The sequence below is a fragment of the Rhopalosiphum maidis genome, chromosome 3 (genome assembly GCF_003676215.2).
Source record: "Rhopalosiphum maidis isolate BTI-1 chromosome 3, ASM367621v3, whole genome shotgun sequence".
NCBI classification, from domain to species: Eukaryota; Metazoa; Arthropoda; class Insecta; order Hemiptera; family Aphididae; genus Rhopalosiphum; species Rhopalosiphum maidis.
The window spans coordinates 68,827,389-68,844,994 of record NC_040879.1 but is presented as its reverse complement, the minus strand read 5'-3'; the positions used below and the strand labels follow the sequence as shown (position 1 = coordinate 68,844,994).

Sequence of the window (17,606 nt, the reverse complement as noted above, 5' to 3'; positions counted from 1 at the left end):
ACAGTACACGCTCAAAAATATTTAATTATATATATTTAAAGGTGAATAGATAATATTTTTTTAATTTATGTTAAATATGAATATTGACGATTTATTTATATCAATTTGTAGTTTTGAATAATTATTGATATCATATACGTAATTTATAAAAATTGTGATGTGCAAATGGCCTATATTAAAAACAAGCTATGGGAAAATACCATATGCTTTTTTTAACAATAGCGATGCGAAAACGTCCTACGACCAATTTTGCAAAAATTGAGCATTTTGAAGTTTTTTGAATATGGGTATCTAACTTTCAAAGCCAGTATGAGCGATTTTTTTTAAGTACCATCAAATTAAGTATACAAAAACATATTTTGAAAAAAATTCTTAAAAACGCTTATAAACTAGAATTATGCTGATTTATTTGATAATATTCTGGTAAGTTAGGTATCGATAATTACACAATCGTTTAGTCTACAATATAATAGGAACGAATCCTACATCCTAGGTATCTAACTATATAGATGTGAAATGAAAATCTTTGTACAAGGTAAACTAAAATAAAATAAAACAAACGTGTAAATTGTATACCTATAAATATACATATACATGTTCTCGATGCATTCTGAAACTACTCAACCGATTTTGATGAAATTATGATTGATGTGTGTAATAGTAATTTTATCTCCGTCATAAGATAAGATAGTTTTATCCCGGTTAATGACCTCAATATATTACCTCTTTATTAGATTATTTCATCGATTACTCAAATAATGGATTATTTTTAACGAATGATACATAATCGGTTAATCGAATGAACAAATGCAACTCTAGACGGGACAGTTTTGTAAAAATGATATGACAGAGATATCATCTATACACCAAATCATAAAACTGAAAATAGTTTTTATCATTACGCTAAATGTCTAAGAAAACAAGATTGATCAATTTCTCTGGATCGCATCCCATTTTAAAATAATTATGAAATATTTATAAAGTATAGTATTAAGTATAAAATCATAAAAATCTGCGAGTGACACCAAAATAACGTGTGTTCAATTGTAAGCTATTCGTATAAATAAACAAATTTATACGATTACATAACATTTTCATATATTGCTCGGAGAAAAAATAGAACCAGACCGAACAAGACCGATCGTGCTTCGTTTTGTCTTGTCGTGTGTTGATGTTGACTAATTAGTGTGCGCCGCGTCACTTACTTTACATATGTTATAATTGCCTACAAACAGCTCCGAGCTGCTCGGAACAGTTTTGCTCTATCAGTGTGCGCCCGGCCTTAGGCAACCAAACTTAAAACGGGTGCATTTTGTACGGGCAATAAGGTGCACGGGGACAGCATATATTATATAAGAACAATAATATATTTTAAATCTAACGTACATATTAATTGTGTGGAACAGTAGACAATAAATAGTAAAACAAAACTTATTTTGGGTATTCGATCAAAACACGCACAAATCTTGGATAGGTGAATAACTGAACATAACTTCGTTGGTATTAAGAAGTATGTGAGGGGAACGTTTAAGAAGACTCATGTCACATCTCACATGTGTATCGATTAATATCTAACTCAGACTTGTGAAAATGGATAATATAATACAGGTACCTATGTATAATATCCCTAATAAAATAGAATATACAATGATAACGGATTGTATAATTGTATTAACATAAAAATACAATTTTTTTTATTAAATATACATACTTATGCATAGGTATAAATACGTAGTTTTACAAAATATAAAATGTATGATGGTTTATAGTTCAAAATAAGGCATATTTTCAACAAAAAAAAAATGACTAAGATGAATAATAATTCCTATGTTACACGGGTAAAATGACGATCGCAGCGCTCCTTGTGGCCGTTTAGCCGAGCGATTCATATCGTAGCATTTTTTTCGAGTTGACAGTAGTATACATTTGGTATCACGATTAATGGCTTAATCTAGTTTTGTTTGTTGAAACTGGAATCATTAAACTCACATTTTCAATACGACTAAGTACGGATTTTGTTGCCTCGTTAATTTCGTTGTCATGCCGTCGCCCCGTTCGGTCGTCGCGACCGGCCAAGATGAAGTAAACGACTACGATTTGGACGACTTAGGCTGCACATTGGATATAGTACACGAGTGAGTGACGAATTTTAATTTTAATTTTTACGAATGAAGTTATTGTTATTACCCGTCACAATTCACAAATCATACTTTATTGAATAGAAACCCTATTTATTCATTAGTAGGTATGTTCTAATGTTCTAATCTAAATTCGATTATTTTTTCCATCTGCTTGTTTTACATAATACATTTCTAATAGTTTCCCGTTGTTTCTCAAATAATATTCTTCCTGTGAAGTATTGCTGACCATTGAGTCGTTTTCTGTATTTATTGTGTTTAAACTGGAATCAATAAACAAAATGATCGCTATGTGGTGGTTTTTTTTATTAGTGGATTTGACCTAAAATTATTTGATTATAATTATATTAATTTACGATTAAAAATTAAATGAATAGTTATTAATTTTTATTTTAAAAGCATATTTTTGTTATAAAAATACATATTTAATACATTTTATACTTCTTTTTTTTTAGTTTGGTTTAACTTGGAATTATTACATGTTCATGAGACCTATAGTCGATCATACTTTAACCCATCAGTATGCGCGTTAGTGTTTGTAACACGATTAAGCGTGTATGAGCGCCACGCTCACTTATTCTATTTTTACTATTAAATGTGGTTATTCGAAGTGAATTCCAGTTTGAATAATTAATTAGGATCACTATGATTATTTATCATTAAAAAATTCCTATACATAGTCACATATCCGTCACAACTTTTTATTTTGAATCTATATTTGCTTCTGAACCCGATTGACGGGATTTACATATAGTATATATAGGGTGGCACTCACTTTTGTCGGAACTGGCCATTTTAATCCATTGTCATTTCAACACAAGACTTTTTATTGGGTCATATTATTTATAGAAAAATTCCCAGGTAAAATAACATAAAGTATAAATAAATATCAACAATATAAGAATTAAATTAAAATCAGTAGTGATGAAAATAGAAATCGAGTGAGCACGAACGACACTGACAGGTTAAAGAAAATAACATAAGGACAGTAACTTTTTACTGTGTGCAAAGTAAACACATTTACTTTGTATGAATTTAATCTATTATCATAATCGTTGAATATTTATTGAAAATTGTTGCTTTGTCAGAGTAAAAAACTAATCTTATCTAAACTAATTAAGCGGGTTATAACTATTGTTTTAATTGTAAGTAAATTTACCATTTTACTATTCTTTATCAGTTTATTAGTATACTATTATATGATTAGGTACCTAATAATTCTATAGTTTACTTTTGTGAACAAAAACAGGTATCATTCTCTACTATTCATTTAATAATTACAATTGCTTAGTAATGTTTGTATATTTTTTCTTTTAGGCAATAAGTAATAAAATATGACATCCATACACAAATACTAGAACACATGTTTAAGGTACCTACTTGTGAGTGTTAGCATAAACTACAAACTCTTGATAGTTACTACAATTTATTGAAATAATGAATATATATATTATATTTAATTGTAGTATAAAATTAGTGTACTTGAATACATACAAGTACTACCTACTTAATACCACTTAACCTAAGGTGTCTATACCTTTATGATTTTAAATAAAATTTACAAAGTACATGTAGCCATGTAGGTATAAGATTTCTCATGTATTTTGGGCTTTTATAACACTCTAAAATATGATTGAATTATTATGTTGTGTTTTTAATTGATTCAATTGCAATAATTACATGTTTTTTCCATGATATTTTTAATATATATTTGTTTTTAATTCAAATAACATTATGGATTTTTATACTATGTTTACTGATGATACTTTAAACAGTGTGTTCTAGGAAGAAATAAAATATAAATTAAAACCATTGATTACTGACTGATGTGTATTTGATAAATGCTGGTATAGGAATGACTAATATTCAACTTGTACTCACCATCTTTGTCCACTTAATTTGTACATAAAAACAAAATGTTAAGATGTTACCAGTCAATAGATTAGCAATGATTATTGGAGAACTTATAGATTTATTGTGGGGGAAGTAAATATTATCTAGAACAATACCTATTGGGTAAAAAAAACTGTGGGTACATATTATATATTACTTTTTTTGAGAACTTGTATAAAATTTAACCTAAATGTGAATCACTAAATACAGAACGGCACATGTCCAAGTTTTAAAATTGCAATGCCTATTATAGTATTATTATTATACATAAATTTGTGCTTATATATAATGTATGACCAATCTATCCCTGTCATTAACCTATTTTAATAATGATCTATTTTTATGTAAACCAACCAAATAATTATTTATCAATTTATTTGATTGTTTATTGCTTAGAATTGACAAATTTCTTGAAGGACTTACTGATGGTGCTGATTTACCAGTAAACAACGATAAAAAAAATGATGAAATAAAAACAGCTGATTTGGTAAGAATCTTACATTGAAACTATTAAATACTATCTGTTAATATTTTTATTACCATATTAACTAAATACTACCATATATATTATATAAATATTTTTAACCTGTTATTCTTAAAGTCTAAACATTTTTGATATTTTAAATTTTTTCATCTATTTGATAATATTTCATATACAATAATTTACAAAAATAATTTAAATTTTCAAATTCAGTTATTCAGACATTTGTATTATATACCTATCATCAAAAAAAAGTATAAACGCCAATTGAATAAACAGAATGAGTATATTGATTACGGCTATAAATATATATGTTATCATCAAGTAATTAAGCAAATTATGTTAATGAATAGTCAATAACAATACTTCTGATCAAATTAAAATATTATATTTTATCAATACAAAATATTGATTTTGAAGTTATGTTAATATCTATCATGTTAAGATAATGATGTATTAAGCAATATTTCCTAGGTAATGATGATAATTTTGGCTTTTTTCAGCCATGCTAAAATAGAATGTTTATTAAATTAGAAACAAGTCAGCATTATTCAATTGATTTACTAATAACATACTTTAAGGTTTTGTAAGTAATATGTTGATGATTGTATGGTACTATAAATTTATTTGACATATATATATATGTATATCTGATAAGGAGTCATTCTGATTTTTGTGTAACACAGAGAGTGTTACTATGATATCATGGACAAATCTGGCTTTTCCTAAAAAAAAAACAAAAAACATCTAAATAATATTGAAAACTCCTAGTTCTATTATTTGATAGTTTTTCATGATATTAGCTGGCGAAAAATTATTAGTATTTATAATTTTAGCTCATAACTTACTATTGTAGTAAATAAGTCAGTAGCCATAAGATTCATGTACCAATCCATCTGCATTCAGTGTGGATCATGGATATTCATTAACTTTTTTATTCATATTTGTACTTAAAAAAATGATTTATTGCTATTTTTTTTTATTTTTCATCTTTAGATAAAGTTGATAATAAAATAAAATTAAGAAGTATTTTAGTTATTTTTATTTTTTAATACTATTGAACAGTATTTTCATTCATATTGTATAAGCAATCTTGAAACTAATACACTCAAGTACTGTGTTTTTTCTAATCTATTTAAATTTTCGATAATATTCATGTGGTTTAAAAACTTAACTTGACAGACAATTCTTAAGGTATAATAGAAGTTAAAAAGTGAAATAAATGGTAGGAAATACATAAATATATATATATTTTGATTATTCAGGAAGTAATTGATAACAAAAGAACTTCTACCACTCCGATGGATGTAGAATTTGTCGGGTAATAACTTTTTATTTAAAATATTTAAAAATGTATTCTTGTGCAATGTTTATCTAAAATTTAAACACATTTTAGTAAAGATTCAGCTGTGTTTCAACTTCTAGAAGACAATGAGAACTATGGTGTATATGAACACAATCCAAATGAATGTAACTGGAATGTTTTTTATAAAACACTTCCCCCTGTGAGTTTTTGTATTTCATAGTAAATAATTTGAAAATAGGCGGGAAAGTGGGTTCTGCTCTGCATAAGTGTTGAGTGTTCACATAATGCAGTGTTTCCCAACCTATTGGGTGTAAAAAATGTTTGATGGATCGCGACTAATTAGATAACTATATTGATAATAATATATAAAAAAAAGGTAAGCAATTTTTATTTTATTTTAGAGGGGGCTGCTATCCAACAAACAGTAATTGTATAGGTCGTTATTATAAAAATGTTGGGAAACATTGACATAATGGATGTGTTAAATTTGAATTCAATGATATTATTATATATAAAACACAATTCTGAACAGAAACAGTCTGTTAATTTATACCACTAAATAAATTTCATATTATGTTTTTTGATATTAATATTAAAATAAGTTATGCCCATATATTTTTAATATTTTATTCAAATATGAAAACAACTTGTAAAATTTTCATAATTTTCATTAATTTAATTTTCAACATTATGAAAAAAAGTTGTTGAAAATTATACTATACTATATAATATATAAAATAATAATATGAACACCTGGTGAAATTTTTTAGTTTCTATGGCTATTCAATTTTGAATTATGTCAAAAACAAAATTAGTGTAAAATTTCTTATTTTCCCTTCATTTTTTTTTTTTGATTTCTCAATTATTAAGAAAAGTATTTGGAATGTTTTACTTTTGTAATTCTAGATCCAATTTTCTACTAGAAATTCCCATAATTTAAAATTTTAAGCATTGTTACTGTCCTAAAAAGTGATAACAGATTAAAAAAAAAATCATTGTAAATTCAATACATTCATTGATCTGCTCAGAAAATTACATCAATAAAAGCTAAACATTTTTATCTCTATTGGTTCCTAAAAGTATTATATAAATAATGTATTATTTTAGGATGAACAAACATTTGTCAAAGTAGAGCCAAAGACTGAAATTATCAATGGTGGTAATTATCAACTAATTTTGTATTTTTATTTATAAGATGTTTTATAAATATAAGTATACAATTATAATATCTTGCCAACAGCTTGGTAATTAAACGAAATGTAATCTTTTAATAAATATTCTTTAGCTGTTAATCAACATTTAAATAATAATTTTACCAATAATATTATGCTAACTTCACATTTATTATTTAAATGATGCATTCAATTTATTATAATGATTAATAATGAGTATGTTTATATTTTTAGATTATTGCACCAGTGACTCAGAAAATAAGTTGGAAAGTTTCTCTTTTAACCTTGATAATACTCTGGATATTCCGGTAATAATTTATTAATACATGTCAATGTAAAATTTGTTTAAATTATCATATAAATGAGTTTAAAACTGAATGCCAAATCTGAAACTGTATAGTCATTATAAAATAAAAATTTAGAGCAGTTTTGTATCTAATTGTTCCTCTAATAAATTGGACAATTGAGATAAAACTATAAAATCTTAGTTATCAATTACTTTTTTTAATGCAATTGTAACTGGTTTCTTTTATATTCTACAGAATTTCTTAAAAGTCTAAAAATATAATTTGCTTAAACCTTATATTTTTGACAATATTTATCAGAAAAAAAGACTGAACATTTTAAATGTATAGTAAAGTAAAAATATGTTGAAACATTTCAAATTTTTTTAAATAATACAATACAATGAATTATAATTAGTTAATATATATAAATAATAAAACTAAAAAAAATATAATTAAAACTTCCAAATAATCATAAATACTGAATTGTTATAAATACATTAAAACTTTAATTTAATATTATTTAATATAAACTAAATTAGTCAAATACAAACAAAAATAATTTTCAGTAATGAGTAATGATAATATAAATAGTGCAATATTTAAGGTCTTAAAATTATACTTTGTTTAAATCGCTAAAATAATTTAGGTTCAATGTTCATTAAATATCTGCATTTCATCAAAATTTAATTTGAAAAGAAGTTAGGCAATTTGTTATTTATAAATTTGATATCATTTTTGCATGAACCCAAATATATTTATTAAATATAATGTTTTATTATCTACTTTTTCAATGTGGTTGTGCATAAAAAAGAATATTATGCAATCATTAAACAAAACATATAAATAAATACTCATTATTAATTTGGAAAACAAAAAATATACCTATGTTTTCCTACTATTAGATAGATAAATAGAATGTTTTTGAACTACTAGCAGCAGTGTTGTTGAATTTAAAAACCAATTAGATCCAAAAGTGCTATATATGAGTATAATACAATCAGGGACTGGCAAAATACTAAAAAATCAGTATTGTCATAATAGAAACTAGATACTTTGATTTGGAGTATTGAGATACTCGATTCCTACATTTTAAATATTTTGATACTCCTTGCTTGGTACATTTGAAAAAATCAGTCATAGCCAATGACGCATAGGATTTTTTTTAAATTTTATTTATACACAATTAGGTAGATTGTGAATCTAGACAAATGCATTTAACTTTAAAATTCCAAATATTAGTTAAGTATAAGTATATTATAATAAGTCAATCATTAAATTAAATAAATAAATAATAATAAAAATAAATTATAGATATATCATATTCTTATTTCCTTTTAAAAATACTAATTTTTCAAAAATAATGTCTAATAATTTATTTTTGGTAGGATTATGAATAAATCCTGCCAGAGCTATACAAATACAGCTTATCATGGCTAATAGGTTGAAAAATAATTTCATACAAGTTGTACTGCAAGTAAACATGGATTCATAAATTTAAATTTGTCCCGCATATTATTTTATACATATTTATATAGTATTATACTAAAACATAGTCAAACAGCCGCTTTCGGTATATAGGCGAATAAAAATAATCTTAAAAAATTAATTTTTCAAAGTTTCACATTAAAGTGTCGAGTATTTTTTGATAACATTTTATGAGATATTTAATACTTCATATAATTGTATTGAGATACAAGATACAAATCTTCGATACTTGTATTGAAGATACGTATTTTAGATACTTGTATTAAAAATATTGCCCAACCCTGAATACCATAATTTTTTGGCTAGTACTCTGTATTTACTAGTTACTGCATACTGTGACTGGCATTAGTCATATGTTAATAAAAAAAAATACAAATTAATCACAAGTATTATCTCTATAAATCAATAACTGTATACAATCTTTTACTCAGCAATATAACTTGTCATTTGGCTCAAAAAAGTCAAATGAAAATGAACATAGAATGTTATAGAACATGAAAAACAATGAAAGTACTTTTTTTTTATGATATTATTAGATAATTAAATACTGGTTATCAAAGCACATGGTAATATGTTGAAAAGCTAAATGTGTAATAATGTAATATGGCATTCAAGTCATCGTTCTATATTTTATTGAAACTAATATGAATGAAGAAACTATAACCAATTTATTGTAGAAACAAGTTAATACAAACACCATTAAATTGTATATTACTTTTATTTTATAACTTAAATAACATTTTAGTTATATCATACTTCATAATATTTACTAGATAATTTTAAATTTATAGGAAAAATCAATTTTTGAACAACAATCTTTTGAAGCATCAACTGGTAAAATTGCTCTTATTTATTAATTTTGCTTTTAAAGTACTAAATTTTAACTAATACATTTAGGTGCTACTACTAGTGAAATTACATATTCAGACAATGAATTGGAAAACTTCTCTTTTACATTGAAAGATGACAATATCAAAGTAAGAAGTTATATAAGTATCTAAATTTAGCGGTTTAAAATAAATAATTCAGAATCTTAAAGTAATGCATAAAACAGTTAACAACTTAATCATACATTTTGTTTAAATTTGTATTATTTTGTATAAATGGTATTTTAAAAATTATTTCTTGAACTTTATTAGATATCACAGTAAATGTTTTGTTGAAATATTAAGCAATAGTATCATAGTTCAGTAGATCATATAATGGACGTGGTGTTTTGAACACATCCATCACTATTATATAAATAAATATATCTAGTCTAAAAACATATTTAAATTGAAATAAAATAGAAATTTTATTATTGTAAAAATAAAAATCTAAAAAAAAAAACTTCTCGGCTAATACATAGGAATTATTTTTATTTTATTTTTTAAAACATTAAGTTTTACCCTGAAATATTGCCATAATAGTAATAGTACATAATACCTGTTTGTACATCATTTATGAGTTGGACAAAAAAAACAAATTTTGGTGTTGTAGTGACCAAATAATGAAATACCTTTTGATGCACAAAAGAATGATTGGAACTTATTAAATACTTTATAAAACTTTTAAATTATTTTTTAGGATAATTTATCTACTGCTGAAGTTAAAAGGTGGAAGCCGTATAAAAAATTTAAACACAATTCTAAAAATAACGCAGCTATACCTCATTTATTCAGAAACAATAACTACAAAGTTGGTTTTAATGTTGATCTCTTTTTATTATTAAATAATTATTCTGTTATATTATTAATATTTTATTTTTTCAATTTTAGAATACATTTAGAAAGCCAAATCCATGGTACCGCAAAGATTCTACGGAAAGAAACAATTTATTTCAACAAACATTTAAAAATCAACATCAGGGAAATAGTTCATTCCTATCTGTACCTAATAATAATAATTCAACCTTTTTTCCACCAAGAACTTACAATTTACAATCTAATAGAGGTAATTCTAACAATTTCAAGAAAATACCAAATGAAATACAAGGTATGTTCAATGTTGTAAAATATGTTATATTATATCATTGATATAAAAATATAATATAAATACCAATATTAAGATTTCAAAAAAGTTATACAAAATCAATTTCAGGGAATCAAAATGTTGCAAAAAATAATTTTAAATTTGTTATACCAAAGTATATTGAAAATTCAACTGTAAATACTCCAAGGCAATTACATCTCCCACCTGTACCACCTGTAATTAAACCTCACAGTATAGTTGGGGAAGTAAGTATTTTAAATTTGACTAATAAATATTTGATTTTTGTATATATTAAACATAAGTTTCATTCATTAACATAAAAAACAATAATTTGTAATGATTAATTTGGTACAGAAAATTGTATTTATATATGTAATTTAGATTAATAATTATCTTTAGTAAAAAAATAACTACTTAATATTTCTTACTTCTAACTTAACTATTTTTTACATATTATAACCAGAAAATAATACAATTCTTAAATAAAACATTCAGATTTGTTTACAGAAAACTTTCAAAATTACTTTATTTATTAACTTTTAATCTATGACAATTAAGAGGACGTTATACCCACATGTGTTGTCTTTATTTTACTAATGTAGATCATAGCAAATTTTCGTTCAGCAGAACACATTCTGTGATGTTAGCTTTTAATATTAGAGTTAATTCACCTTTTATCCTTTTATCAAATTTAAAGGTAATAATATTATCTAGGGCATCTCATAGGCTTTTATTGGTATTTTAATTTTTAAGCGAGTTACGAGCATTTTAAAGTTTTAATATTTTACATAACCATAACTCACTTTAAAATTAAGATATCAATAAAAGCCTATAAGATACCCTAGATAATATTCTTACCTTTAAAGTTGATAATAGATAAATTTACTCTAATATTAAAGCTAACATCACAAAATGTATTCTGCTGAACGAAAATTTGCTATGATCTGCATTAGTAAGACAGAGACAACACTTGCGGATATAATGTCCTCTTAAATTAAATTAAATCAAATAAGTATATTGTAAATAAGAATTTTGACCGCATTTTAGTATAGTATTAAAAAATATTTAATTTTTATTTGTATCTTTTGGATTTTTTCCATTTAATCAAGATATTTAAGTGGTAAATCTGGTTAAACTACATTTTATAATTCATTGAGTTATGGACTTTTGTATTTCATTAATATGTACATTATAGTTGCTAAAATATAAAAACATTTTTTTTACCTAACTCGACATATGTGGTTGCCATTATCTAAGTCAGATCTATCATGTTCTTGCATTGTCCCATTATATATCATTATCATATTACATATATAAATTTGAGATTTTAAAAACATTTTTAAGCTCTTACAATAAATTAAATTCACAGTTTTAGTAATAAAAAATGATTTTTAAGATTTTATAATAACTATTGTATATAAGTATATAAGAGTAATCTGCTTATAATATTTATTTGATTGTAGTATTTGTGTCCTGTATCTTTGGTTGGAACTACTATAAAATTTTTATCGAGAAAATTAGCAAATACAATCATACGGGAACAAATTATTGTAGAATTAACTACACATGGTGTCTTAGAGGCAAGTAATTTTAAATCATAAATTTTATTTCTTTTAATAACATGTTATATAAATAAGAATAATTTAAGTTTATTTTTTATTTATTTAATAATAATTACAATTACATGAATAAAATAGTGACTTAATAATGATCTTGTTTCAATGAAATTATTTATATGGTTTTAATTTTTTGTGTAATTTTCAAAATATTTAATATTGACGTTATTTATTTTATTTACTTATTAAATTATCTTACATTAATATTCATCACTATATATTTGTCAGAAGACTTATAACCATTGCAAATATATTTTTTGAATGAATTAATTGGAAGGTTTAATATTTTAGATGTTTTTTTATTACATAGTTTTGTTCTAATTATTTTCCAAGTATCTACCAAATGTATTTCTTTTAGGTTTTGTTGAGTATTTTTCGTCCATCCCGTGTGATATTGATTGTATTAAATTATGGCTTTTTCTGTATATAACAGTTATTTTTTAGTTATCTTATTAGGTACCACATTAAATTCTTCATATAAATTGTCCACTGAGTTCTGAGTACATTTGTGTTTTGTTGATAAATGTTCTAAAAAATTGATTTATAACATTATTGAATTAAAACTCCTGTCCTATATTAATTCTTTAGTTATCGAAAATAATAACCTAAATTATATACGATTGGATAGTAAATTATTAATGCAAAGGTTATAAGGAATATGTTTGGTCAACGTCGAATTGCCTAGCGTTAAACGGGTGAAACTTCGAATTGTCACTAGTGGATAGTTTTCTAAAAATGTAATTTTGAATTACCTAGTGTAGGTATTTGTTGTAATGAATTGTTTTCATTCAAATTATCGTGAGATAATGAGTATGTACTTCGAATTATTGAGAGTCGACTGTAGGCTCTATTATATTTAATTCTGAAGCTTTTAAGATATTAATAATAATATTTAGGTTTATGGTTCACTTGTTCTCACTATTAATACCAATGTTATATTTTTCAAATCCATTTAGTTATTGTTTTATATCAAGTATTTCGTTAGCTTATTTTGTGTTTTTTATTTTTATATTATCTGTCTCAAGTATTTCCTTTTTAGAAGTTGCTCCCAACTGTGTGGAATTCTTTGAATTGTTTCTTCATAGTGGAGACTGACTTGATAAATTTTCCTGCTTTATAATTAATTTATTTTAGGTTGCATCTATCGATTTTAGAGCAAAGTTTTTACATTACTGGCATGTACATTTTGCTTTTAAATTTTCGTCATTTTATGACAGTTAGTTTCTGTAATCCTGACACAATAAAATGTATTCATATATTTATAACATTCTAAAATATAAGGTATATTTATTATGAAAAAAGATTTTGTAACACTTAACACACTCTATAGCTATTTTAATAAGCTGTATGATGCGTAAATATTACATGGATATCTAGATCACGTACAAGGAATAACTGTGTACCACACAATAGTTAGAAAAAACTTAAAAATTAAAATTGACTTTAAATGCAATAATACATTCATTCATTACTAAATATTAATATCCTAATGAATAAATCTACTGTTTTAGGAAATTTCAATCAACATCCATTAAAAAAATATTACTTTGATAGTTTTATATTTCAATAAATAACTTTTTTTTCAGAACAATTGGTGGACACCAGATGATATGTTTTATGCTACATTCTCAGATAGAAGTATCGCTCAACATGTATTTAAACTATATCCTCATAATTCAAAAAGTTCATATTAAAAAAAAAAATGAAGTTAAATTATTATTAATTACATAACTGTTATGTAAATAAATAAAAAATAAAGAGTTTAATTTAATTTGTATATTGTTATTTTCGTGTATGCTCGCTTTTCATGAGTAACAGTTTTAAAATGAATGCATTACATAAGCAAAGTGAGATTTATACATCTCTAATTCAATGTTACTACTTTATAATTATCACAAATCTAAATATTATTTAACGCCACTCATTCATTAACCAACTAAACATGCAATTTTGAAAACTACTTGTGAAGCTGAAATTGCCCTGTAGGCTGTTGATAGGTAACAAATTATGAATTGCACCACATAAAAAGGAGAACTTTGGCTGTGAATATCGTTTTTTTTACAATATCAAAAAAGTTATCCAAGTTTGAAAAACAAAAAATAATGTATTTTGAAACAATAAAAACTTTTTCGTGAAAGTGATATGAAAAAAAATAAAATAATAACTCACGTTGGTTTGGTGTTCGTGGCGAATTATTTAGTCTATAAAATTTGCTATATCTATTTCATTAGTAACTTCAGACTGTATGGATTCACTACAATATTGTATACAAAAAGCCTGAAGCTAAACTTAGTGAATCCATACAGTCTGAAGTTATTAATGAAATATATATAGCAAATTTTACATTGCGAATAAAATTGTTAGTGATTATATAAAATCAATTTTACTAAAAAGAAGCAATATTCCTTATTATAATTTTCAATATCCATTTTTTCTTCATAACAAAAATGATTATGAAGAAAAGCAATTTTTGAAAAATGCCCATGGATTGAGCATATTCTTCTTATATAATAAAACGTTAAAAATAGTTCGCTTACTTTTTCAATAATGCGCAGCGGTCGCATAGAAAAGAGCTCTATGTACCACCTTGAAGACGATTTCTATACACCGGAATCGAGTTTCACCAGCCTCTATATTTATTGAAATTATATAAATTATATTTAAGAATTAATATTTAATAATTCTTTGAATGAATTTGGTACATTCAAATAGTATAGGTATAGTATTATAAAATGTGTATGTAATAATGCACATAAATCGATAATTGTTGACATATGCATTAAAAAGACAATTAATAAGAATATCCAAGTTTCATTACATACAATTATACGAATCGCATAAGTGAAACAGACGTAAAATCGTCGCGGCTCGGAAAATAATGTACAAAAAGCTATAGACTTTCTAAATACTTATGATAAACCTAAAACTTAAGTTATTAAGTTATTAAATGGCTAACGTCAGTGGTAACGACCATTTTTTAAAAATTATTTTACTATTCCTCTGTATAATCCTCGAGATGATGGATCTTTTGTTTATAAAACAGAAGAAGTGGACAAAGTCGATTCGAATGATTCGATAGTAAATCAAAGAAATTTAAAGAATTACTGAAATTTAGTTTTGTGATCATTTACTTGAAACACATTTAAAAACATCTGGTGCTAGAATTACATACCTGTACAAGAAAGTTAACACAAAACAAAATAAATACGAGGTCTAATCAAAAAGTATCGAGACTGATACGATTAATCGTAAACCAGTTTGAGTATGAACTTGCATGTGCTATATTAATCTAACTTTATATGTTGGGAAAATATATTAGACATAGATTAGATTAAAATTGTTTCAGTCGGCTTCTAGGTGCGATTAAGTCAAGTATGTTTTTACGTCCCGTCGGATTTCATAATGAGCGAAAATACAGAACAACGAGTGTGCATTAAATTTTGCCATAAACTGGGAAAAACGGCTACTGAAACCTACCAAATGTTATTGTTAGCTTATGGAGATGAAACCATGTCCCGTGCTCGCGTTTTTGAATGGTTTAAACGATTTAAAGAGGGTAGAACAACTGTTGAAAGTGATGAACGTGAAGGACGCCCATCAACAAGCCGCAATGAGGAAATGATACAAAAAATACGAACAGCAATACGAGGTAACCGTCGTTTGACAATTATGGAACTTAGTAATGAGTTTAAAATTTCATTTGGATCAGTTCAAACCATATTGACGACTGATTTAGACATGAGAAGAGTTGCAGCCAAATTTGTACCAAAACTGCTCTCAGGTGAGCAAAAAGAAAATCGAAAACAGATCGCCACTGATTTGCTAGAGTGTTCCGAATCTGATGATTTTTTTTTAAAATCAATTATAACTGGTGACGAGACTTGGGTATATGGCTACGATCCAGAAACAAAGGTACAATCTTCGCAGTGGAAGACACCTGATTCACCACGACCAAAAAAGCTCGTCAAGTTCGGAGTCAAGTGAAGGTCATGTTGACCGTTTTTTTTGACTACCAAGGTGTTGTTCATCATGAGTATGCTCCTAAAGGACAGACTATAACAAAGGAGTACTACATTGATGTTCTTCGCCGTTTACGAGACGCTGTACGAAGAAAAAGACCCGAGTTTAAAGAGTCTGGTAGTTGGAAATTGCATCACGATAATGCACCAGCCCATTCAGCCCATGTTGTGCAGCAGTTTTTGGCTAAACATGGTATCCCAGTTGTTTCTCAACCCCCCTATTCACCAGACCTAGCTCCATGTGATTTTTTTTTATTCCCAAAAATAAAAATGGCGCTTAAGGGTAAACGTTTTCAAGATGTAGATGAAATAAAACAAAATGCGACGGAGCAGCTACGAGGAGTTTCTAAAAATGACTTCCACAGGTGTTTTCAAAAATGGCAGGAACGTTGGAGAACATGTATGGACTCAGAAGGAGCATACTTTGAAGGAGATTGAATGTAAATAACTTTATCTAATATATTTTTTTTTTTTTTTAACAGTCTCGATACTTTTTGATTAGACCTCGTATATGTTGCAAACAAGAAATATTGGATTTTATACTTAAAGAAATAAAAAAGCTGGATACATTCAGTATTCGATTCGATGAAACCACTGATGTATCTAATATTTCAAAAATGAGTTTAATTATTCGTTATGTATTAAACAACATTATAATATATGAACGATTTTTGCAATTTATTGATTGCCATAATTATATTTATAAAAAAAAAAGACAGATAATATAATAAATATTGAAGACAATGTGGAACCCAATATAGCAGGAGAGATTTTAGGAGATACAGTAGCAAAAATATTGCAAGAATTAGGATTGAACTTAGACAACTGTGTAAGGATCGGGACTGATGGTTGTTCTGTTATAATTTCTGAAGTTCGCGGTGCTGTGTAACAAATAAAAAAATATTCCAGAAATGTACATAACCCATGCTCTAATCATGCATTGAACCTCAGTATTGCTAAATCATCTGCTGTTCAATCTTTAGAAACTGTATAATTTATAAAAGAAGTTGTTTCCTTTTTTCATGTATCTGCTAAAGGTAACCAGGGCCGTTCAGAGGGGGGGGCAATGGGACCATTTTGCCCCAGGCCCCATTGTTGTAATATTTTTAGGGGGCCCCCAAAAAGTCTTGATGTATAATAATTAAAAACAAAGAACTATCACCGACCACCGTTATTGAGACAAACATAATCTGCTTTGCGTCATCCACATAATATTAATACTTAAAATAAAATTAAAA

At 25.8% G+C, this 17,606-nt stretch overlaps 2 protein-coding genes across 4 annotated transcripts; both read left to right on the top strand.

Moving 5' to 3' along the window:
* Positions 1–1,904: 1,904 nt before the first annotated feature.
* Positions 1,905–14,065, top strand: LOC113558527 (homeobox protein 3-like). Of its 2 annotated transcripts, XM_026964010.1 has the most exons (13): positions 1,905–2,135; positions 4,428–4,518; positions 5,778–5,833; positions 5,909–6,017; positions 6,926–6,977; positions 7,225–7,298; positions 9,554–9,596; positions 9,660–9,739; positions 10,329–10,439; positions 10,520–10,736; positions 10,842–10,978; positions 12,197–12,313; positions 13,936–14,065. In XM_026964010.1, exons 1-13 carry the CDS (start codon positions 2,041–2,043, stop codon positions 14,041–14,043), a joined length of 1,290 nt encoding a protein of 429 aa, XP_026819811.1. In that variant the 5' UTR covers positions 1,905–2,040; the 3' UTR covers positions 14,044–14,065. The 2 variants fall into 2 exon arrangements, with proteins under 2 accessions (XP_026819811.1, XP_026819812.1); XM_026964011.1 differs by lacking the exons at positions 9,554–9,596; positions 9,660–9,739.
* A 1,501-nt stretch (positions 14,066–15,566) lies between these two features.
* LOC113557363 (protein GVQW3-like) lies at positions 15,567–16,349 on the top strand. 2 transcript variants are annotated; one of them, XM_026962835.2, is made up of 2 exons: positions 15,567–15,998; positions 16,086–16,349. In XM_026962835.2, exons 1-2 carry the CDS (start codon positions 15,752–15,754, stop codon positions 16,331–16,333), a joined length of 495 nt encoding a protein of 164 aa, XP_026818636.1. In that variant the 5' UTR covers positions 15,567–15,751; the 3' UTR covers positions 16,334–16,349. The 2 variants fall into 2 exon arrangements, with proteins under 2 accessions (XP_026818636.1, XP_026818635.1); XM_026962834.2 differs by having other exon boundaries at positions 16,059–16,349.
* The last annotated feature ends 1,257 nt before the right edge of the window (positions 16,350–17,606 follow it).

Bases quoted from the DNA above. Each gene is read 5' to 3' on its own strand.
- LOC113558527 (XM_026964010.1), top strand. From the start codon at position 2,041: ATGCCGTCGCCCCGTTCGGTCGTCGCGACCGGCCAAGATGAAGTAAAC. The intron at 6,018-6,925 runs GTGAGTTTTTGT...GTATTATTTTAG, and splicing joins TTTATAAAACACTTCCCCCT to GATGAACAAACATTTGTCAA. The intron at 6,978-7,224 runs GTAATTATCAAC...TTATATTTTTAG, and splicing joins GACTGAAATTATCAATGGTG to ATTATTGCACCAGTGACTCA.
- LOC113557363 (XM_026962834.2), top strand. From the start codon at position 15,752: ATGAGCGAAAATACAGAACAACGAGTGTGCATTAAATTTTGCCATAAA. The intron at 15,999-16,058 runs GTAACCGTCGTT...CATTTGGATCAG, and splicing joins AATACGAACAGCAATACGAG to TTCAAACCATATTGACGACT.